Source organism: Leiobunum rupestre, chromosome 10 (assembly GCF_980474605.1).
Source record: "Leiobunum rupestre chromosome 10, qqLeiRupe1.1.hap1, whole genome shotgun sequence".
NCBI lineage: Eukaryota > Metazoa > Arthropoda > Arachnida > Opiliones > Sclerosomatidae > Leiobunum > Leiobunum rupestre.
In genome coordinates this window covers 15,220,897-15,246,143 of record NC_143393.1, presented here as the reverse complement: position 1 = coordinate 15,246,143, position 25,247 = coordinate 15,220,897, and the positions used below count along the sequence as shown (strand labels likewise).

Here is a 25,247-nt window from a genome sequence, read left to right as displayed (position 1 = left end):
AACGAAACTAGCGCCAATCATTCCAAGCTTCTGTTAAACCTGGTGGCATAAATGTGAAATTCGTTGATCCACCAGAAACTTGAAAGTTCATGCTTTCTTTTAAATAATTATGGTTGTTATATTTTACTATTTCGAATAATTACAGATTCTTCTCTTTGAGGTAAATGTTCAATTTTACTATTCCGAATAAATTTTAGATTCTAATCTTTGAGGTAAATGTTATATTTTACTATTCCGAATAAATTTCAGATTCTTCTCTTTGAGGTAAATTTTCTATTTTTCCATTTTACTATTTCGCATAAATTTCAGATTATTCTCTTTGAGGTAAATGTTCTATTTTACTATTCAGAATAAATTTAAGATTCTAATCTTTGAGGTAAATGTTCTATTTTACTATTTCGAATAAATTTCAGATTTTTCCTTTGATGTAAATGTTCTATTTTACTATTAGAAAAAATTTCAGATTCTACTCTTTGAGGTTAATGTCTTATTTTACTGATTTAAATAAGCTCAATAAATAGGAGCACAGCTTCACAAGCGGATAATACGCTAGTTTTTAACCTTTTAGGATAGATTTCCGCTTCGTATCATCCTTCTCCATCTTAGCAACCATTAAAATATCCTCCATCAAACCGCGCGCTTACAAAAATATTCCCAATTCCCAAACAAAAAAACGCGAAACAGTTACAAAATATTGTGTAATAGTTGGATGGATCAGTTTCCGTCTATTAAATAAATATCGCGAACTAGAAGGAAAATTTTGAATTCCAAGAAGTCAGCCCGGGACCGAGGACTTCCGCCCTCCGCGTGGAAACGGATCTGCGCGTAGAAGTCATTCGGCAGTCGTTCGGCGAGGGTACTCGCTCCTGCCGACCTTGAAGTTAGCCCATCTAAAAAGCGAAAATGTAAGCCTTTGCGTGTAATGTTAATTTTTTATCAATCTTTTAGGATCAAAAACGAACGTTTATTTTACTTTTTTCGTTATGATTGAGATATATAAAAGAGAGATAACTGGGAAACTATACAATATATGTACGGCCATGGGAATCTGTTTTTGCCCGATAAACAAGTTTCGCGAAATGTCTATTTTAACCGGTTTTTCGGGCGAAAATAGTCCCAATGTTAGTTTCGCACGAAAAATAAGTCAAAATAGGCCTTTGTTTGTTAAGATGGAACGCTGAATGTGAGGGTGTATCTCATTATTGGTTCAGCTTTCTTGCCTTTCGGTTTGGTAAAAAAGTTATTTTTGAAGATAATTCTACGATACGATAGTATTCTCGAATTTGCTCTAAGCATTCTGTTGATTTACCCTTTAGTTTTTTTTTAAATATTCAACTTGTCGAATCAACTCAAAACAATTTTTAAATTTATGCTTTTCTTTACGGGAATGGCGGAAGATAAATGGTTCGAGTTTGTTTTATTTTGTTAAAAAGGTAGTAACGTAATATCTGTAAACTGAACGTTTCCAATTTATTTGTTTAAAATTGACGTTTCAAGTCACACTTTTGACATTGTTATCGATACTTATAGAGCCTAAGAAATTAAATTTTTATTACTTGGAAACTTTTAAAAACGTAACAACTTTTTTTTTTAATTACGTTATTTCGCGGTCGAGATATGAATAAGATTTTCTATAAAATAAAATGAATAAAAAAAATATATAAAATGTTGCTCTTACGTCACAAGACAAAGCTTTATTAGGGGACGTTTATTAACTAGTCAACTGAGTCAACGGAGTCAGCGTTGAACCGTTGAAAGTTGTTGAACTACTTTTCGGGTGAAAACTCGGAACCACTCCTTCTGCGTTGAGTTTGCAAGCTCTCTCCTCATTGGTTATAGGGTTTTCCCCCGAGATTTTTGGTTTCCCCTTCCCCAGTGGTGTAGTCCTAAAACAAAAAGAACCGGGGCGATACCTGGGTACGGCCAATTTCGATTTCGCGCGTAATCGAAGTTGGCTGTACCGGCCGCTATAAATGTACGTCCAACTTCGATTTTTAGCGTGATCGAAGCTGACCGTACGTAGGTAACTATTTGAAATTGTTATGGTATTTTCCTGCGGGCAAAATATATAATAAATCCACACACCCTTTTATTCGAGAAAAATGATTAATGAAATAGATAGAAGTGAAGAGAAGCAGATTGTTAAAAACTAAGTGAAAAGAGACTTAAAACGGTTTTAAAATTAACAATTTATTTATTTAAAAAATCCAACGTTTCGGAGGAACTGTTCCTCCTTCTTCAGGGATTTTTACAAGTCTGACAGTATAATGGTAAAACTTTGGGACGAAAAAATATTTATGCGATTTATACATATAGTGGCTACTGTTCTATAGCCGCGAACGTTTTTTCTCGAAGGCGAGTCGACCGTCGAAAGGTTATATGAGCAACGGGCTCGATATCTTCGTTCGCGCGCGAGGCTACTATTGTCGGAATGGGGGATTCTGCGAGAGGAGGAATTGGTTTGTTGTGTGGGAGAGGGTGAGGACCATAAAAACATTTAAAACGTGGAGATAACGTGGATAAGTTAAAGGGACCATCGTCACGGTTTAAACATTGCGCAGATTTATTTTTTTAAATTTCGCTGGATTCGCGTACATTAAAATGGGTTTTATGAAATTTTGGTTGAGATAGTATGTCTATTGAGTCCCACCTAGCATTATGGCCAAAAACACGAAGGTGTTCGCTAAGGGGAGAATTATTGTACGGGTTGTGTATATTTTTGTGTTCTTTAAGCCTTTGATGAAATGGGCGACGGCATTGCCCAATGTAATAATCACCACATTCACAGGAGATTTTATAAATAATGGCCTTGTCGAGGGGGCAGTTGGTTCTTTGTTATTACATAATAAAGCTGACAATTTGGGTGGTGGGAGATAAATACGATCGAGACCTACTGATTTAAGATTTTTGGCTAGTTTTTGAGAGAAGCCAGGATAAAAGGGGTTACATGCTGGGATGAAAGATTTTTTACGTTCTGAAACTACAGGAGCTAGAGTTGTTTGGAAACAGACGGTATTAGAGATTTTTTTTGATATTTTCATTATTATGTGATCTATTTGGGATTCCGAAAAAGAATGATATAAAGCTGTGGATTTAACTAATTTTAATTCGGAGGAGAGGAAGGAAGAATTTGAGGAAATGGTGAAAGCGCGGTGAATTAATGTTGATAGAGCACTTATTTTTTGGGAAGGACGGTGGCATGATTTCGCGTGTAAATAAGATAAGGCATTGCAAGGCTTACGATAAACTGATGTTTCAAATTGGAGGGTGGCCTGGTTGTTATGTATAAGAATGTCAAGGAAGGGCAGTTCGCTGTCTTGTTCAGTTTTTATGGTAAATTGAATGGCTGGATTGATTAAGTTTAAATGATTGTGGAACTCAGAAAGACAAGCTAAGCTATGGGGCCAAACGAAAAAGGTATCGTCATAAAATCGGAAAAAACATTTAGGTTTTTTGGGGGACGAACTGAGGGCAAGTAATTAAAAATTATCCATAAAGGAATTACATAATAATGGGCTTAAAGGTGAACCCATGGCCATGCCATCGATTTGTTTATAATACTCATTTTGAAATGAGAAACAAGTGTTATTTACCCATAAACGTATTAAACTAATATAATCCGAAATTTCACAATCGGAATATAATTTGGAAGTAATTAATTGGACTTAAGACAATCTATGGTAGCATTTGTGGGGGTTTGGTGAAGAGATTGACAATAGTAGCCTCGCGCGCGAATGAGGATATCGAGCCCGTTGCTCATATAACCCTTCGACGGTCGACTCGCCTTCGAGAAAAAACGCTCGCGGCTATAGAACAGTAGCCACTATATGTATAAAGCGCATAAATAGTTTTTCGTCCCAAAGTTTTACCATTATACTGTCAGACTTGTAAAAATCCCTGAAGAAGGAGGAACAGTTCCTCCGAAACGTTGGATTTTTTAAATAAATAAATTGTTAATTTTAAAACCGTTTTAAGTCTCTTTTCATTTAATGAAATAGAAGCAAGGCGCGCCCTGGCAAGTTGAAAAAAAGAGGCAGGGCGCGCCCTGGCAAAATGGAAAAACCAAGGCGGGGCGGCGCCCTGCCTTTGAAAAAAGCACCGGGGCGACGCCCTGGCCCGCCCTGGCCCGACTACACCACTGCCCTTCCCATAAAAACTTATAGAGGTTAATAGTAACGTCGCGATTCTCAACGGTTACTCAACAAATTCAACGCGTCACAGTGAAGCGTTGAAAGTGCGTTGAGCTTGATTTTCATTCAATTTTCTGATCAATAAAAATGTCGGCACAAGAGAAAATTTTGAACTCACGATCTCAACACTGGAGCGTCCCGTTCCACAACTGATGACGTCACGATTCTCAACGCTGTAGCGTGGTTATAGTTTTCATTCAATGTTGACTTTACGTTTATTAGCTACTGCACGAGCGATTTGCACGCGCGCTAGAAAAAGCTATATTCCTCTGTAGCGCGCGCTCGTAGGCTTGTAAAAGTAAGAGCCTGTGACGTCGCTTGCGAAATCGCTTGCGAACCGTATGTGTGCTTGGGCCTTTACTCTAACAACACCGTTCAGTAGTATTAACTTCCATGTTTCTGCTGGATCAACGAATTTCACATGTCTGGCAACTCTTTTAACTAGATGATTGGCGCGTGTTAGAAGACGATTTTTTGATTTAGTTCGTACAAATTTGAAGATTGTTACTTTGTTAGCGTGATATAATCATGATGACTTGGCCGATGGCCAACAACACTGTTATCATGGCTGTTTGTTACTCGGATGCCAGTAGAACAGAATTGATCTTCAAGAAACTGATACTTTATACGATGGCTTGCTTATAAATTTAGGCCATAAATCTGTATTAAAATGTAAAATCTGACCAAACCTTTGGTCCCTCATAGTCGAAACGGTGTAAGCGCTCTAGCAGAAGCAGCTGTAGGGTGATTGTAAAAACATGGCAGGTATTTTCCCTAATCACTACCTACAATCACTGCTAGCAAAAGTGACATAGTTGCCAATAGTGTGATCTACCAAAATCGGCCAATGGAATAGGAATAGTTGGAAGACAAATACTTTTATGTAAATGGGACGGGAATGTAAATTGTTTTAATACGAATGGTAACAATTTTGCTCTCAATGCAGCTTTCTAATGGAGAACCCGAACAGTCAAAAATCCGACGCGGCGCAACCTGGTGGGAATGAAAATTTCCAGGGTCAGAGTGCATTACCGCCTCTCTACGCCGCCAACACGCCACAAGTCTCGACCATCGCAACGGCCGGATATCCCGCAAATGGGCCACCACCATATCCGCCATCCGCGCCACCTCCGGGATACTTCGCTACGACGGGGCCATATCAAGCGCCCCCCGGGCCACTCCCAACGTTTCCTTTCGTGGCCGCCAACCAAGGAGTACAACGAAAAACGATCATAATGGCCCGTTGCTCGAAACTGCTGTTGTCACTGGGTGTGGCGTTCTTGATCATGGCCCTGAGCTTTTACATCAGGGCACAAAACAACGGCGATTACGATTCCGACGATGACTCCGCCACAATCTTTCGAGTGGTTCCCTTAGCCTTCGTTGGAATAGGTCTCCCATTTCTACTCATTGGAATTATAGGAGTAGGTGCCATGTACCGCACCGAGCAAAGACACAGGGTGCAGGGATACACGACGCTCACCACACCGACTATAAATATACCAATTAACCAGGGAGCGTCAGCTTACCCACGCCAGCAATACGTCCGAGGCGTCAACAACGTTTAAATTCATCGTCAGTTATCACGGCTCCAAGCGGTTTCCACTGACAGATTTGAAACAACCAAGTCAAGTCGCCGCGGTATAACTATTCTAAAATTGATTCGTATTTTCCCCGATTTGTATAAACAAAATATTCGCGTTGACAATCAACAGAACTATATATATCGCAGTTATCAAATAAATCTATTTAAATTTAAATAAAAGTCACTAATTTTGCCACTTAAAGACACTGAGGCTGTAAAACCCATCTTAATTTGTAAATTATTAAATGGATTAAATCATGATTAAGCCAATTGATTCACGATTAAGTAGCTGAATAAATCGTGATTAAAAATAAATATATTCCACAAATATATAAAATATTAAATCGTTGTAAAAAATTAGATCGCGAATAAATCGATTTAAGCACGATTCAGTCGATTAAATCACGAATGATATATTAGATCGTGATTAAACAGATTAACTCGTGATTAAATAAAGCTTGAAATATTAGATCGTGATTAAACAGACTAACTTGTGATTAAATACTGTTTGAAAAGATTAATGAAGATTAAAAAGATTAATCAAGATAAAGATAAGATAAGATAATCAGCTAGGCTAATACCCAAGGCACCACCTTAGGCCCAAGTCATCAAGCGACTTTTGAAGCCTTTAATTCAGGTGGCCGGGTTATAATGCGTAGGAGGGTGGTGACAAGCCCTGCATGCCACGCGTTCGAGCCAACAGCTCCCTACACTAACTATTACCGTTAACCTCAACAAGTTTTTATGGAAGGGGAAACCGAAGAACTCGGGGGAAAACCCCTTAAACCAGTGGGGAGAGAACTTGCAAACTCTACGCAGAAGGAGTTGTTCCGAGTTTTCACCCAGTGCCACAAGCTGGGATCGAACCCGGCTCCTCTTGCTGCGAGGTGAAAGTGCTAGCCACTCCGCCACCCCAAGATTAAAAAGATTACTCGAGATTAAAAAGATGAATCAAGATTAAAAAGATGAATCAAGATTAAAAGATTAATCGAGATTAAAAATATGAATCAAGATTAAAAAGATGAATCAAGATTAAAAGATTAATCGAGATTAAAAAGATTAATCAAGATTAAAAAGATTAATCGAGATTAAAAAGATTAATCGAGTCTAAAAAGATTAATCGAGATTAAAAAGATGAATCGAGTCTAAAAAGATTAATCGAGATTAAAAAGATTAATCGAGATTAAAAAGATGAATCGAGATTAAAAGATTAATCGAGATTAAAAAGATTAATCGAGATTAAAAAGATGAATCGAGATTAAAAGATTAATCGAGATTAAATAGATTAATCGAGATTAAAAAGATTAATCGAGTTTAAAAAGATTAATCGAGATTAAAAAGATTAATCGAGATTAAAAAGATTAATCGAGATTAAAAGATTAATCGATATTAAATAGATTAATCGAGATTAAATAGATTAATCGAGATTAAAAAGATTAGTCGATATTAAAAAGATTAATCAAGATTAAAAAGATTAATGAAGATTAAAAAGATTAATCAAGATTAAAAAGATTAATGAAGATTAAAAAGATTAATCAAGATTAAAAAGATTAAGCTTTCTGAACTGTAATGAGCGTCCCTAGATATTGGAGTAGAAATAAACTGAACTGCCATCTCCATATAAACTTCTCATTCATTTCCCCATGTTCAATTTATTATCCCGCGTCTGGCCTTGAAAATGTCTCTAGGATGATGCGAGACGAATAAACCGATGACTTCAGACATAAAACTCGTATAATTCTCCCCTTCGTATCTTCCCCTCCCTCCGGCCGTCTCCCGTACTTCATTATTTTGAAAACATTGTCATCAGACGTGGTAATGTAATTCGGCGCAAGATATTTCCTCAATGCGGGAAAAAATAAAAGGTCTATAATAAACGGGTGTCCAATTTCTACCTCACATTGCTATCAGTGTTAACGGGTCTACTAACAAGTCAGTCGTTTCATCTCTCACTAACATTGCAGGGAAGCAACTAATGTTGATGTCACCCGATGTTAGCAAGCAAGCGCGGCGTAAATATATGGTGAAAGGTGTACGGACAGTTCGTCAATAACTGAAAGATCCCTGCTTCAATTTGTGGCTCAGAAAATGACGGAAACATTCCACGGCAAATCTGCCGGAAGGTACGACAAAGATGTCTCTAAACGATTCGCTTTCCAAACCCAAATACAGAGTTCCAATCTCTCGTCAAATCCGCATTGGTCTCCGTCGGGGCAAAATATTCCGTCGCCATCAGCGCCGCCACCAGGACAAAACACTCGGTCGCCATCAGCACCGCCACCAGTGTCCGATGGTTATTACGTTGAACCTCATCTTCACCCCGCGAACCAATTGCCACGACAGGGCCAATCTCTCCAGGGCAAGTTTTGTTCCGTACTGTGTTTAGTTATGTTCGGCGTCTTTTTTATGATAGTGGGCATCATCATGTTGGCGACAGCGAACAATTTTGACGTAGGCCCACATTGGATAGGGCCTCGCCCAACCAATCCCTCTCGTATTATCGGCCCCATCGCCTTGTCAGTCGGAATATCACTTTGCGTTCTCTCTTGTATCGCGATAACAATCGCCAAATGCCGGGTGGCTGCTAGTAGTCAAAACGCCGAATACGTGACCAGCAACTTGGATGGTCCACAGCCAGTTATTTCGGGAGGGATTGGTCAGGTTCACAGCCACAGTAGCTACGATTCATCTTTTCAGCGTGACAACGACCACCACGGGTTTTCTAACCACTCCAACCATCACGGTGTCTCGTCACCTCACTGTCACGATCACGTAGCATCCTCATCCGCCTTTGATTCACCCCCGTCCTACGACGCCAGTATAAGCGCTTGGGACTCAAGCCCCTCAACCACCACCGATTGAAGCCGAAACAACAAATACTTCATATATCTCATGCAAAGACATTTTCTACCAGCACATATTCCGATGAAATGGAAACGTGATAATTTATAAATACTACACAAATACAACTTTTTGAAATGCAAAAAAGGCCAGATATACAAATGATTATTTTGAAGAATTGTCGCCACTGGAGGTCGCAATCAACAGGAAATGACAATATTGTTATTTGGTTGTTCCTTAAACAGAATTATTGTGAAATTCTTATTGAGTAAAGCGTACAATGTATAAGATCTCCATTTTAACCTACCTAAACCAATATTTTGGAAAAGGAACACGTTAAAGAAACTTGTAAATATTGATTTTTATGAAATGAATAATTTTCAGCAGGAATGCTTATCCTGCCGTATCGCGTGTGATAAGATCACTCTGACTGCTTTGGCCCCGCCTACGAGATAAAAAATCCCCTTGGCGCGCGCTCCCCTCTCACGTTGTTGTTTGTTAAGTTCACATAGTGACGTCAAAAAAAACCCGTCAGCCACATCCAGACGAAAATCTGCCGCGATAAGCATTCCAAGTAGAGGTATGGATTCCTGATTTCAGTAATTGAACCTTCCTTTATTTATTTTTACTTTTATTCTTCCATATCAGTCCAGCATGTCTAATTTCCCTGGTGGAATCAGGAGATTCTGCATTATAGGAATATTTAAACGCCTGAAATATACAGGGGTTTTTTTAAAAATATGTCAATAACTACAGCTCGTGATCTTTGGTTGAAACTGAAGAAAAATGTTTGAAAGAATTACGGTTCTATAATGAAACGTTTTCAGGATATTGCACTAGAATATCAGTCAAACTTTATAAACAACGAAGAGTCGAATATTGCCGTTTTGATTGTAAAATTTAAATTACTATTTTAATACCTGATTAAAAAAGCTTAGAAGATTTAATATTTACCCAAGCTGGATCGAAAACGTAATAATAAATAATAATAATCAACTATGCAAATACCCAAGGCACCACCCCAGGCCCAGGTCATCTAGCAACTTTTATTGCCTTTTAATTCGGATGGCCGAGATGGGCAATTTCATTAAATTAACTCTAATCTTTAAGGGGTAATGAAACCTATCCACCTCAAAGGCAATGCGGCATCGAGATTGGCCCTAAATGTGGTGACGCAACGTCGAGCAAAAAATCCATTCGCTGTCTTATTGCTAACGACTCGTCTTCAAGTAGATTCGTTAAATTGTTTGCAAAATGTCAGATATGTCTGGGTCGTAAACCATGCCGAACCAAACGTTTAAACTAAGATGTTCTTGGCGCGATCTCACGCGTGTGGGTTTTACTTTTAAAAGATGTGACGTTTTGCACCCCTTTATCCAATCCCCCGTACTGAAATACCCGATTACATTATTATTTATGATAATTTTCACTTTGAGATAAATAAATTCAACAAAGAGGTGGTATTACGCAAGATCCGGATTTCTAAACCTTTTTTGGAAAGAGTTTCGCTTGTTCAAGATGTATTAAAAAGTGTTATTCAAAATGTGGCTTAGTCGTTACGATTCCTTGAACAATTCATCGTTATCTTTATTATATAAATTAAAATATAGCCACCTGAATTAATGGCTTTTAAAGTCGCTTGATGACTTAGGCCTAAAGTGGTGCCTTGGGTATTAGCCTAGCTGGTTATTATTATTATTTATTAAATAGAAAAATATTTTGTTATTAGGCAAATGTAAAAAGCACAGATATTGTTAATTTACGGAAATGCAATGGAGAGGGCGCCAAAAAATGGTTTTTCCTATAGCGACGACCCTTTTGCACCCGTCAGATGGCGATACTATCTCGGCTGAGTTATAGTCATAAGATATATAAGCGCGAAATTTAAAAAAAATGGTTTTCAAACATTTAAACGTAAACTACAGAATAGACATATTTGGGAAAATATTCAGAAGGATATGTTTTAGCTGACCAGAGTTATTGAGTAAGCTTCAATGGGTTAGACACGAAACTTTACATCTCAGAAACAACATGCCGTGGTCCGTTGGTCTAGGGGCTGGCAATCTGTTTTGCTCGTAAGCGATTTTACGATCTCTGGTAGTAGCTGCAATCATGGGCCAAATAATGATAAATCCAGGACATGACTCTATGCGAAAAACCCGTCCAATAGCGCTAACACCTGACCCCTATTGCCCCCTATTGGGAAAAACGCGCGATCGCGGATTCACGTCATTTTGGGGGCATATTTTTTAGGGGCAGTTTTCAAAAATAATACACGTGGTCGTCGTAGTAAATATCCCGGAATATTTATTCACAGTTATCATATATAGTGTGGTTATAAATGTAAGTACTTATTTTTATACGTACTAAGTTCGTAATTAGTATAATATATATAATTATATAATATTAAACATATACTTTCCTAGAATAGTTAAAATTAATCTAAAACTGAGGGGCCAATATGGCAGGATTTTTTAATAATAACCGCCACTTATATCCGAATTCCGATTTAGTCAACACAAGATGGCGTTCCGGAAACCGGAAATTTCTGCTTGATTTTGCTCCCAATTTTTTTTTATTGGCCCCCAACCCCCCCTTAAATACGCCCTTGATGTGGTGAGACGTGGTATGTAAAAACATTGGTTATTCCGTGACATTCGAAAATTCCATTTCATATTTTATTTATATTAAGTGACTTGGCAGGTGGACTTTTGTTAATAATTATACCAGCACAATATTGACGTTCCTACTTATATTATACTTCTTATGGTATTACACAATTTTAACATGTATAAAACTTAGTTGTGGTAGTTACGTCATGGACTAACAAAACGTAAAGACGACAAACTGAGTCAAGGGGATGAAATCGTTGGAAGGGAAAGGAAAACAAGTTGAGAAACGTTTGAAAAATGTATCCCCTTAGTCCATGCCTTAATTTAACTGCGGCGATTCAAGTTATTTCACGGAGTATTTTTTTTAAATAATGAATTTTTCGTCCCATACATTTGAAGCTTTGTTATCAATATCACCCGAAAAAAAGAAGAGTAAAAACGATGAATTAACTGTTGCAAGTGAATGTTTAAACCAAGGCTTAGTTCGCTTTGTAAAGTTTGTATATTTTAAATTTATTTTACCCGTAGCAATGTTATAAAAGGCCATCTTAACGCTTAGGTAACATTGATTTAAAGTATAATAAACTGCGCAATTTAGTCTTTAACCATACATTAATTGTTTGATCTCCTTTTAGATGATGATTTCCAAAATTTGAATTTATATTGTAACTCAATTTTAAAGAAAGCCAGCCTAAAAAAACCGTTAGAACTCGACTATTTGTCTCGACTTAAAAAAATATATATTTTTGCCACTGAAAGATGGCAGTACCTTTTTCCGTTTTGACTCGGCTACCTTCAGTCGCGGAGGGGTAAAAAGGGGGTCGACTTTTAAAAGAAACTCTGAAGAGCCTGCGAACCGTCCTTACGTTTTGTAGTCCATGGTTACGTGCACTTAAAAAGTATATGGCATGCTGAAAATGCTTTATGCGCCACAGCCTTCAAGCTAGAAATTTTCGAGCCTTAAATCTCCGTTTTCTCTTTCTATTTTGCTCTTTGAAGTAAGTGTTATAATTAACTTAGATCAAAAAGAGGTACTCTGACGTGATTCGCGAATATTTAGACTGTGAGAGGTTAGAATCACCAGTTTTTTCTATTAACTTTCAAGTGGATGTAGTTTCTTCCGCTATTTCCTCACACATTTAGTTCACAGGTATTAAAGTAGATGGCGCTATCTTTTTTAATTTCGAAGCCTATAGTAATAAAAATGTTCGCTGTAGACACCCGGTTTAGAACCCAAGTCTCCCGCGTGAAATGCAAGCATCCTACCTTGTATCCTGACAGATTGTAATGATGCCATGAATATTCAATCCATGTTTTAGTAAAACCAGTGGTGGACTGGGTCTAATATTTTGGGCTGCCAGAAGACAAAGGGCCCCGGCTTTAACAACTATAACGCTATCATGTTTGAGGGGCCCACTTCATGAACGGTCCGTGGGGCCCACCCATGCCATCGGGCAGGTTCACTCTATGGCCAGTCCGCCACTGAGTAAAGCCATAAGTCTATAATATTGTTCCATAAGTTTTTCACTTTGGGGAATATTTTACTGAGAGCTATTAACGAATTTACGTCATCACAAGAATAAAATCTTCCCCTAGCGAGGCGCTGTCAAAGGCTACGTGTGACGCGTTATACCCTATTCAGACGTAGCATTTAAAGTTAATTTTTAAGCTGGGGTTCTAGCTTCAATCGTATTAATTCTTGGCTTAAAATAAACTGAATTCGGCTTGTTTTATTATCGTCTGAAAATGGTATCAGCAAGCGGACGCAAAACCGCGACGAAGCCCGTAATGCCGTCTCTCTCGTGAATAGCGCTCAGTAAAATTTTTGCATGTGAATAATAGGAAGTGCCACACTTATGTAACAATATTACACACTTATGGTAAAACGTATCGTAGTAGTTGGGTGGATCCATCGAATAAATAAATATCACGAGAGTAAAAGGAAATTGTTTGGCTTCCGAGAAGTCCGATACTGAGAATTTGCAGCCTCCGCGTGGAAACGGATCTGCGCAGTCGTTCGCGGAGGCTGTGGTGTTCGCTCCGTCCGTCCTCGAAGTAAGCCCATCATTTTAAAAATCGCAAATTTTAGCCTTTGCATGCAGTGTCAATTTTTTCGTTATAATTGAGAGTTATTAAAGAGGGAAAACTATGTACGGCGGTAGAAATCTATTTATGCGGGATAAACATGTTTCTCAAAGTGTCTATTTTGACGAAATTAGCCTGCGATTATTTTGAACTGTTTTTAGGATGAAAGTAGTCCGACACTATTTTGATTAGTTTTCGGGTGAAAATATCAGAGGGTTTTTTGCCGAAAACAGTCAAATAGCCCCAAGTTAATTTCGCCCGAAAAACAGGCCTAAATAACAAAGGTCTTTTTGGTTTAGTTTCCTTGCCATTTGGGTGTTGGTAGAAACGTTATTTTTTTACATAATACTACAAACTAACTCATAACCCTAAATGGGTGAAAATTGTTTAATTTTGTTTGCTATTAAAATCTGTTCAGAGCACATTTCCAATTTAGACCTTTAATTAATTTATAAAACTCATTTTAAATCACACTTTAGTCATCGATATCTACATAGATTATTTTTGGAGCACCTGTTATTTATTATTTATTTACTTTTCCACCGTAATATTAATTTTTAAAATACGATGTTTAGAAGGTTCCCATTTCTCCCAATGCCATTTGAAAATTAATTTATCCCATTTCTCCAAAAGTAGTTTTCACAATTCCCAATCATCCCAAAATTGAGTGAATTCCAACACAGCACCGCACGACGGTTTTTTTAAATGTATGTTTGTTCGAAACTTTATACGCTACTGAACATTTATGTGTCAAAATTATTTTTCTGAAACGAAAATTCGCTGAGATATTAATTTTTAAAAATTAACGTTTTCTATCGTTATTTTCCGTTTGTGGTACAGTAGGATACACGAAATTGAAATTAGTACTATTTCAGTTGGTCACTTTGCATATAGCAACGAAGCGAGTGTACCACGATTTACTCATTTCGCATAATGTTTTAGGTATCCCAACATCCTAACGGGACCAGTACTATGGGTGGATACCAAATGTAATCTATTTTAGAGATATATTAGGTTTTATTTTATAGAATATACATTATTTTAATAGAGATAAGTTTGTTTTTATCTCTTTTGTGTACGGGATTTTGGATTTTTTATTGTGGATCTGACATACAAAGTCTAAGGGAACGAAATTCTTGGATTTGTGGATTTTTTTCTAAATTTTGTATTCGACCCCTCGATCAAAACGTACTAACGGAAGGGGGGTTAAAATAGCGGCTTTGGGTGGTGAAAACGTATATTTCATTTTAGAGAGATACGAGGGGGGGTTTTTTTTTATAGAGAAGACATTATTTTACGAGATAAAAGTGTGTATTTTTGAAAAGTGGATTTTCGACAGAGGCAATTAAAAAAATGATATAATGATCACAACCAGTGGCGGCGCCAGGAATTTTCGCGAGGGTAGGCAAACCAAGTAAATGGGCCCCCGACCCGGGACCCCCCTTTTCTCAACGAAATGCTTCAATAAAATAAAGTAGTGATGTACATGACGACCAAAAAAGTTCTAACAACAGTAAAACGAGTCCAAATATAACAGAACTGGTTTTATTTACTAGCAGATACCTAAAATTTCGAATTACATTATCGACAATTGTTTCATTGTTATTTATAAATAATTTTATCTCTTGGGACAATTTTGAGACCCTTTCTAGATCAATTTGGGGCCCCTTAATATAGGGTGATTTTTGGGCCCCTCAAAATTTTAAGGTAGGCAGTAGCCTACCTGGCCTACCCCCTAGCGCCGCCACTGATCACAACTGCCTTTAGCGACAGCCACCGTGTCTGGCGAGGGAACTAAGTTTTGTCTGGTTTCGATTTTCAGGAATTAATGAAATTTCAAAAGGCAGTGTTGGGTTTTTTCTTTTCGCCTGATCTGTGATTTCACACTACCGTAAGAAAAGCGACCTTATGACGTCATTTTACTCCGACTCCGTGGTAGCTAATAGTTAGAATCGTGGTAAAAAATGTTTTTCCAGGTGGCCGTAATAGTAAATAAATTCAGGATAAGCAGACGCTTTTATCCGTTTATTATCTCTAGCTCTTTGGGCAGAAGTAGAAAGAGTAGTCCCAATAGTCCGGGACTAGGGAATAATCTATGGGCCAGAGTATAAATCTCATCTTCGAATCAGGCGAATAAAGCGTTTTAGGGTAAAAAGGGCGCGCTCTTACCAGGAGACTACCCGAGGTGTTTATTACCGATTTTGTTCAAAGTCGAGCGTAATGTAGACCTATAAGAGATATGAAATTTCCCAAAAGGAGACGTTGCACTACCCATTCGATTTGCCATGGCAACCGAAAATGTTTTTGACCACTTAAAACAAAAATAAGATTTTTTCCTTATTTTACCCCAAAAATGTTCCAATTTACCCAAACTTGTTGAAATCACGGACTTTACTATAAGGGGACGGTTTATCAATCTATTTCTGTAGTCAGACCACATTCCGTTTGCGGCCAACTCAGCGGGGTGGAAAAAAGTTAGCAGTACCTCAAAATAGTTTATTCAAGGTCGTTCCGTCATATGGAAAATACCGAATTTTACTACTAGAATTTGACCTAGGCTTAATTGAATTGTCCTTATTACAGCACAAAGAATACATACACTGTTTTTTTAACCATATTTGATCTACTAATTAATTCTAAAAGCTAGTAAAATAACACTTGATTTACCTCGTCTAAATTAACAAAACATAAATTTTTAAAATTACTAACAAAATTAGTATATTCGTTTTCTCAATAGCGTGAACTAACTGGTTACCATTTAATTTTTCATCGAACTGACCTTGAAGATCTAAAAAAGTGTTTTTCCCCTTTTTGCGACCCTCCCGACAAACAGACAATCATAGAACCGGGCGAAAAGCATTGGGGAAGCTACAGCCCAAAACCGCCCCCTTATAGTAAAGTCCGTGTTGAAATTAACCTAAATGTGGTCCAAATTACCCATTTCGTGATTTTAAAATTAAAAAAAAATTCGTAACCGAGAAAATGCCATGCTTTTTTAAATGGAGATTTTTTTGTTTTAAGTGATCAAAAATATTTTCGGTTGCCATGGCAAATCGAATGGGTAGTGCAACGTCTCCTTTTGAGAAATTGCATATCTCATATTGGTCTAGATTACGCCCGACTTTGAACAAAATCGGCAATAAACACCACGGGTACTCTCCTTGTTACACTCGATTACCGGACGCAAAGCCAAATTTTTTTTCCATTGGTACTTCATTTTTCGTCAACAGGTTGTGGACTTTATTAACTAATAACGTAGCATTTGCATTTGGAAAATCTTCCAAATCCGACCTTTCGCAACTCATTACCCAAAAACCTACCTACAACGGCAACGAGTTTTGAAGTTGGTTGTTTCGTCAACGATAATAGAACAATAATTAAGTAATATGTAAGTGATCACGAGTTACGGTCATATTTTCGTCAGTAATTAATTTTACGAGTTGGGTAATTTTTTCCGCGCTACATTTAATTTTACTGGATAGCTTTGGAAGATATTCCATTACATTAAAAGATGGGTTACGTATCCTGCTACTTTGAACTCGGCCGTTAATCTTCTTTAGTGCTTTTCGCGATTAAGGATTGAATATTCGTGTTTTATTTGTTATAGCTCATCTCTACGTTAATAATAACAATAAACATAACTAACTACCTTTATTTTCCAGTATTTTACCCCTATCAAATAATAATAATAATACCCAAGGCACCACCTTAGGCCTAACTCATCAAGCGACTTTTAAAGCAATTAATTCAGGTGGCTGGGTTACAAACCAATATCCAATTGGAATAAGCAATGACAGTTTAATATATTTAAGTGTTTTATATTTTGTTATTATGTGTGAATAAATTATATCGAATTTCCATTGAGAATAGGCGACTAAATAAAACATCATCAAAGAAATCGCCAAGAAGTAATATTTCCGAGATCCAGGACCCGCATTCACTGTTTATATAGTGCTTGTTGAAATAATGTAAACTTTTAACCTGTGAAAAAAGCTACCTGGTTAAAAGGAAACACTTGTTGGGTATTTCAACAAGCGCTATTTAAACAGCAAATTAACTATATACGATGGATCAATTACAAATTTCACCGTTAAATAAACATAAAAACTATATATGCAAAATCCGACCATTTCGTTCCTTCATAGTTGAAAGATTGAAAACATTAGTGGAAGCAGCTTTAGGATATGATTGTAGGAATATAGCCGGAATTTTCCAATCTCACCACCTACAACAATTCGTTATATCATAAGTGTATAATATTATTACATAAGTGTGACACTTCCTATTCTTCACATGCAAAAGCTTTACTGAGAGCTATTCACAAGACAGACTGCATTATGGACTCCGTCGCGGTTTTGTGTCACACTTAGCCTTTGACATCGCCTCGCTAGGGGGAGATTTTCTTCTTGTGATGACGTCACTCCGTTACTAGCTCTCAGTAAAATTTTCCCCAAAGTGACAAAACTTATGGAACAATATTATAGACTTATGGTTATATTGATGTCATTTTCCAGCATAGGTCACGTGGTTCGTATTTCCGGAAAGCCCCCACCTTGACCCGTAAGACAAACAGTTCTTTGTTACAAATCACTAACCTAATTAAAAAATACCTTGACCCATCGTGTACCTTATCACACGCTTATTTTGTCATGGGCTCTTGGACTATATAGTGAGCCTGAGCCCGAGCCCGAGACCATTCGTCGATTTGTAAATATAGTGAGCGCGAGCCCGAGACTGCCCGTATATTTAAAACTACAGTGAGTCCGAACTCGAGACGGTTTGTAGGTTTTAAATCTACTGAGCTCGAGACCTCACATCGGCAGGGAAATTTAGATTGTGAGCTCAAGCCCGAGACCCGGCCCATAATTGGTGAGACCAAGGTGAGCCCAAGACCAACCGTAAGCGCATATACGAATTCAGTGAGACGAGCTCGAGCCCAGCTCTTGGCGTTGACCTATGTTTTCCAGTGACATAACCGAATGCGTTACCAAAATAAGTTATAACATAACAAACATAAGTGTGGCACTTCCTATTCTTCCAACGCTATAGTCTGTTTCGACAACGACCGTATAAATTATACCGGGATTATCGACTGACAACTCTCCACGATTTGCTACTAGTCTTTGGAACTGTCAGGTAACGAAATCGCCAGAATTTTTAAAGATTAGGCAAAGCCTAATGAAGTAACATTTCTACAAAAAAAAATTACTGTGGAAAACCATTATATATTTTTGAATCAGAACCTAAAATTGACAATTATAAAAATTTCCGATTACGCAATCGCTCTATGACTGACTATCAGGGCCGTCTGTAGTAGGTCACATTCAAAGCTACGCTTTGCGAGTCTTATGATTGCAAACAGATCTATTACTTCTGGTCCATTGTTGACTATAACACATTTTTAATTCTTGATAAGTGACTAAAAGATCATTTTGCTTGAGTCACGGTCACTGATAGCTAGGAGCAACAAACACAAGGAGAACGCAGCTAGCCTTTAAACACGCTAACGAAGGGTTGTGTACGAATTTCATTGGACGAGTGTCACGAGCCTTTACGCTGAACTTTTTACGGGCGGGGGGGAGACAATTTCCCAATTTTCCCCTTCCGACGGCAGCAGGCGCTAAACCGTCTAGCCAATGAAAAATGTACGCAAGAAAATCCACGACTTTTGACGGGTTGCGTTCTCCTTGTGTGGGGTGTTGTGTTTGTTGCTCCTAGCTGATAGTGTACAAAACAGCCTTAAATCAGTAACAAATATTTCAGTGAGCATAGACGAAATATATTTTTCTTGAATATTTACATCAAATATCGATTTTGAATGTACTAATTCTCCAGACATCTGCTCACTTGTATATTTGTTTTGTAGTTTCCTTTCATTTTCTTCGATATCTATTTAATTTAAGTCGTGAAATAACCATAACACACTGAATATATTATTTATTTTCTTCATCTGTTTAAATCGCATTTTCATGTTACCAATAAGACTGTCTAAAAGAATATTGAACACTTTAACTTGAATAAATAAGCTGCTTTCATTGGCGCTTGTTGATTCAATAAATAAGCTGTTTTCATTGGCGCTTGTTGATTCAATAAATAAGCTGCTTTCATTGGCGCTTGTTGATTCAATCTTAAATTTACAACAACTAGCTTGCATTCATCTACTAAAATCTGTTAATAGACTATCAAGATTTGACAGATTACGATGGTAATATTTCTGACTTGTAAAACCGTGCTTCAGTAGTTTATGGCAGCTAGGAGCAACCAACACAAGTAGAACGCAGCTAGCCTTTAAACACGCTAACGCAGTGTTGTGTACAAATTTCATTGGACGAACCTTTACGCTGAACGTTTTACGGGCGGGGAGGAAGACAATTTCGGAATTTTCTTCTTCCGTCAGCAGCAGGCACTAAAGCGTCTAACCAATGAAAATTGTACACAAAAAAATGCACGACTTTTGACGAGTTGCGTTCTCCTTGTGTGGGATGCTGTGTTTGTTGCTCCTAGATGGCAGAAATAATTTGGAACCAAACTGATGCCATCACGAGTAGTGCTCCGCATGGCTCCGGCTCCGGAGCCGGCTTCGGCTCCAGCTCCGGCTCCAATACGGCTCCGGCCCCGACTTAAACCCTATCGGCTCCAGTCGGCTCCGGTGAAGACCGGACTCGGATCTGGAGTCGCGGCTCCGGCTCCAAGTGTTTCAAACCGGCACCAGGAGCCGGCTCCAATACTTTTATGGTAATTTTATATGTCTAAGCTTTGGGAGCGTCCATAAATTACGTGGGGCGTTTAGGGGAGGGAGGGGGTCGAGCTGAATCTCGTCCAATCTCACGTGGAGGAGAGGGGGGGAGAGGTTCGGCAAATATCACGTAATTTTTTCCGCAAGAAAAAGTGTAAAATTGCAATAAACTGGGTTAAATTAAGTAATTCAACCCTTACACACCTTCATCAGCATGCCCTATGACTTCTATTGCCCAAGTGTACGTGGTGATCTGAAAAAGAGATGCTGCAGTACATGCGGTATCTACTTTTCATCCGTCACAAGAGCTGCAGAGCACCGCCGTGCGGTCCACAGAGCACCACCTGCACCAGCGTGTAAAGTGTGATCTTCACGGATTGTGGCACGCCGAGTTACTGAGCTTCTGTGTACAAGCGACAACGGTTTAAAGTGGATAAATCAGAGCGAGGTTGAAGGAGGAAATGATTTTACTGAAAATCACATGGACATGTTGGTTCCAGTAGTCACTCTTGAGACCACACATGAGTCCCCGTGGACTGAATTAGAATGAATATTCATTTACGAATTTTAGTAGTTCCTTAATACTTAAAATTTAAGTATGTTATTGTTCGATTTTCTCACTGTGATTCTAAACTACGTTCTAAAATGCTAATCTTAACTTGTCTTAAATATAAATAATTAAGCAAATTACGTTTTTTTTAAATAAATCCAACGCAATCAAACACAGATTAACGTATTTACACTAAAAATACACACTTTGAAAAATCTCACGTGCTATTAGGGGGAGGGAGGGGGTCGAGCCTAATCTCACGACATCTCACCAATGGGAGAGGGGGGGGTCGAAAAATCACCACTGATAACTTGGTAAATACTAATTATTTAAGTCCTAGCAGTAGTAGTGGTACACTCCACTGGTAACTTTGTTATCTATCTTGTGTAAAAATAAAATAAAATATTTTTATTAGTATTGATGAATGATGATGTTGTGAAGTTTATTTAACGCTTTGATTAGCTTTTGAAACACAATCGTGTACTGTTTCACAGTAAAAATTATAGTGTTATCATAATATATACATGCGCTTAAAACAGTAATTAGTGTGTGTAAGATGTGTCGGAGCCGGAGCCGGAGTCAAAACTCGGCTTCCTAAAAAGCCGGAGCCGGAGCCGATCTGCGGAGTCATTCAAACGACTCCATATATTTATTTATATCATTCAAATATGATCGAGTGTCTGCAGTTAACTCGAGCACAATGTCGACTGACTTCTTTAGTAGATGAGGGAAGATTTTGCCCAAATGCTTTCACACTATCGATTCGAGCAGACCAACGTGTATTGTACCTAGAATGAAGAGAACAGTCAGTGTTTCGTTTTAAAATTTCCCACCTTTGTGGACTGAATATATTAAACAGCTTCTGTGCAACACCAATAAAATTTATTACTTCAAGACAACATTCTGATGCGTGAACTCCACAAAGATTCAAACTGTGGAATGCACAAGGTAAGAAGATGGTTAGGGGTAGAGATCGGCGGAACCAATAAATTAACCGGCAAAATTTCGATTAATCATAAAACCTTTGGTTAACTGTTTATTTATGAACATTTTATACGAATAAACAACGATTTAACATGCAAAAATAATGGGTTTTTCGAATATGTTTTGGATAATTGTCGGTTATAAATAAAAATAAATAATTGGATAATTTGTTATTCAAACGCCAATCTCTAGTTAGGGGATAAATTTCAAAAATTCGAACTTGAGCTCCCTTATATGCTACGCTCATATTTGAGTCATTATATCTTATCCTTGTAGTCACTTATTGGGATATTTCCATTTGCAAGCGTTTCAAGAACTAATTTTGAAAGGACTTCTCCTGTTTTTTATTATAGTCCACAAATTTCATGAAAATTTCGAATTGGTGATTGTTGCACTATTTTTCAAATGCTCGTTGAGAAGAGGATCATAATGACATACGAGCTCCAATATTCCTAAAAAGTTTAAATTTTTTGAATCACCAATCCCATTACAACTTCACCTCAAAGCTAATCATCGTTCGAAAATAAATAAAATTACATCCATCGCCGTGATAAACCATTCACTGTAGAATTTTATTTTTATTTTAACACGCCCGGTGATTATTAGTTTTCATGTTCAGGTATTTCTTCCTTTTTTGTTCCGGATGACACGGAGGTGTAAATAACCCCGATTCCAAGGGCGGGGCTCCACCGGCTCTTAACCGACAGTTGAAACCGAAATTGCCACCCGATCGCTGCTCCCTCACTTTATTTATCCAAGACTAAACTAGAAGGCGCCACGTTTGACCGTCGGACAGGACATCTCTCACAAAACAGGGCTAGATATGCCGGGCCATGCAGGGCGAAAAAACGGCCCGGGAGCGTGCTTTTTAGGGGCCCGGTAAAATAGGGGTCCATCGGCTGGCCCTTCAACAGCAGCCCCCCTTGAAAATTGCAGTTAGGCATAATTTTCCCCGAGTCCCAACATGTATCTGCACGGACTTTGCAGTCTCTCTCTTCTTACTAGAGATAATTATTTTTGGTGTAGAAACCAGGAAAAGGGTAATTGGATTGTAAAGACCCGTCACGCCCCGGGCAGCATAGGCTCCTAAGCAGTACGGGCCCCCATAATTTGTATCTTGTTGGGCCTGCAGACTATCTATAACTATAAGTCTTAAAGTTTGTCCTTTTATTTATTTATTTATTTATTTGTATGTCATGTTCCTAACAACGCGATAACGGTTAGCTCTAGAGCTTTGAAATTTTAACTCAATGTTCAGGGCCTGATTTACAACTTAACGCGCCTAATTCCAAATACGTGACATGGTTATTAATCTAATGCAATTTTATTTTTATTTCACTCGACTTTGGACTTTCGCCTTGTTGCTTCTCTTATCTATTACTTCGGCTGTTCAAGGCTTTCAATTTTTTCTCGACTTTAACCCCTTTGCTTCCTTTATCTCCTATCTTGAGTTCCTGCGCCCGTCCCGACCTTTACACTTTTTAACGGGTTAGTGTGAAATTCGTAGAATTGGAGTTAGGCCAGGTGCCCACTGCTCTTCGTAACGTCTCCGTCCTAGCTTTCACAAGCCTTTGCTTCGTAACGGAGACAATGGCTTGTGGAAGGCAGGACAGATACGAAACGGAGAGTCAGTGGAAGGGGAGGTTTTGTTGGGATTTTTAAGTAGCTCAGAACGTTTTGCTACGCGTGTTACGTTTTTGCTACCGTTTTTGCTAAGCATGTTGCGTTTTTGCTACCATTTTTGCTAAGCGTGTTGCGTTTTTGCTACCGTTTTTGCTAAGCGTGTTGCGTTTTTGCTACCGTTTTTGCTAAGCATGTTGCGTTTTTGCTACCATTTTTGCTAAGCGTGTTGCGTTTTTGCTACCATTTTTGCTAAGCGTGTTGCGTTTTTGCTACCGTTTTTGCTACGCGTGTTACGTTTTTGCTACCGTTTTTGCTAAGCATGTTGCGTTTTTGCTACCATTTTTGCTAAGCGTGTTGCGTTTTTGCTACCGTTTTTGCTAAGCGTGTTGCGTTTTTGCTACTGTTTTTGCTACACGTGTTGCGTTTTTGCTACAGCGGTTACCTTTCTTACTTACAAATCAGGTCTAATTCATTAAAACTAAGACCCCGGCGAAGCCGGGTATTAAAGCTAGTAATTAACATAAATCATTGAGAGTAATACATATTCCATTATGTTACTTATGGAGTATAGTAATTACACAATTATGTATTTGGTATTATAGTACATCGAATGGATCGAGAGATTTCATTTCAACGGGAATGGAAAGTAATTCAACGGGAATGGGCGGGAATGGAAAGTAATTGAATGGGAATAGACGGGAATGGTGACGATTTTGCTTTCAATGCAGCTTTCTAATGGAGAACCCGACCAACAAAAATTCAGACTTGGCGCAACCTGTTGGAAATGAAAAGTGCCACGCCGCCTTCACGCCACAAGTCTCGACCATAACAGCAGCTGGGTACCCCGGAAATGGGCAACCATATCCACCATCCACGCCAGCTCCGGCATACTTCGCTACAACGGAGCCATATTCAGCGCCCCCTGGTGAGCTCCCGCTGGTTCCCGTAGTGGCAGGCAACCAAGGAATCTCGCGAAGAACGATCATAATGGTCCGTTGCTTGAAACTGCTGGTAGCATTGAGCGTGGTACTATTGGGAGCGGCCCTGACCTTTTACATCAAGGCCCGATACCTCGGTCATTACGACAGCGACGACCAATCCGCCACTGTCTTTCGAGTGGTTCCATTTTCCCTCGCTTGTGTAGGGCTCGCATTTCTGGTCATCGGAATTGTCGGATTAGTTACCATGTACCACGCAGCGCAAAGACTCCGCGCGGAGGGGTACACACCACCGACAAATCTACCAGTTGAGACGTTGGGTTTCTCAGCTTACCCACGTCAACAATACGTCAGGGACGTCAACAACGTTTAAGTTTATCGTGAATTATCACGGCTTCAAGTGGTTCAATGGACAAATTTCAGTTTCTCGGATGGAAGACCTATTCGCCGAAGTATAACGCTTTGTTTTAATATTATCAAATTCGTTCATATTTTTGTAAATGTTCACATTTAAAATAATTGTTCTCCGTGCATCTCCATAATTAAAACAATTTAAATTTAAATGAAAGTAAATGATTTCACCACTAAAAGACACTAACGGCTATAAATAAAATATAATATTAATTTACTTCAGTTTAAGTCCATTTGAAAATAACGTATATTTTACATATTTAACTCTTTTACATGTAGCACATAAACATATTTTATTATATTGAGTTAATATTTTTCGAGCAGGGAAAATATTTTTCGTTTTAAAATTTAAATTAGTGTAGAGTCATCAGTTTTTTAAATATAAACTGTATTTTTGGCGCTTATGACAAATGACGTCTTCAATGATTATCGTTAAAAGAAGAAAACGAAATCAAGTTATTACGAAAACATAAAATTAAAAATATATAAGTGGCTTCAAAAACAACAACAACCCTTCACGTAAATCGCAATTAGACGTTTAACATCCTTTTTACAGTTAAAAGATTTTGACACCACGAAAAATATCCCAGATGACTGATACCACTGGAATTTCCTAGATCTGATTGGCTTTCATTACACCATTTACAGCGTAACTAATATTTTTTATTTTATTTTCTAATTATTTTATAGCG

At 38.1% G+C, this 25,247-nt stretch overlaps 2 protein-coding genes across 2 annotated transcripts; both read left to right on the top strand.

Moving 5' to 3' along the window:
* Window positions 1–808: 808 nt before the first annotated feature.
* On the top strand, window positions 809–24,670 carry LOC149924822 (uncharacterized). Its single transcript, XM_090160827.1, has 3 exons — window positions 809–856; window positions 13,254–13,283; window positions 23,935–24,670. The coding sequence occupies exon 3, from the start codon at window positions 23,942–23,944 to the stop codon at window positions 24,515–24,517; it is 576 nt and encodes a 191-aa protein (XP_090016953.1). The 5' UTR covers window positions 809–856; window positions 13,254–13,283; window positions 23,935–23,941; the 3' UTR covers window positions 24,518–24,670.
* LOC149924823 (uncharacterized) lies at window positions 844–6,034 on the top strand. Its single transcript, XM_090160826.1, has 2 exons — window positions 844–905; window positions 5,137–6,034. Exon 2 carries the CDS (start codon window positions 5,144–5,146, stop codon window positions 5,756–5,758), a length of 615 nt encoding a protein of 204 aa, XP_090016952.1. The 5' UTR covers window positions 844–905; window positions 5,137–5,143; the 3' UTR covers window positions 5,759–6,034.
* Window positions 24,671–25,247: the final 577 nt, after the last annotated feature.

What these genes read in the sequence shown, in the direction of transcription:
- LOC149924823 (XM_090160826.1), top strand. Translation starts at nt 5,144, where the DNA reads ATGGAGAACCCGAACAGTCAAAAATCCGACGCGGCGCAACCTGGTGGG.
- LOC149924822 (XM_090160827.1), top strand. Translation starts at nt 23,942, where the DNA reads ATGGAGAACCCGACCAACAAAAATTCAGACTTGGCGCAACCTGTTGGA.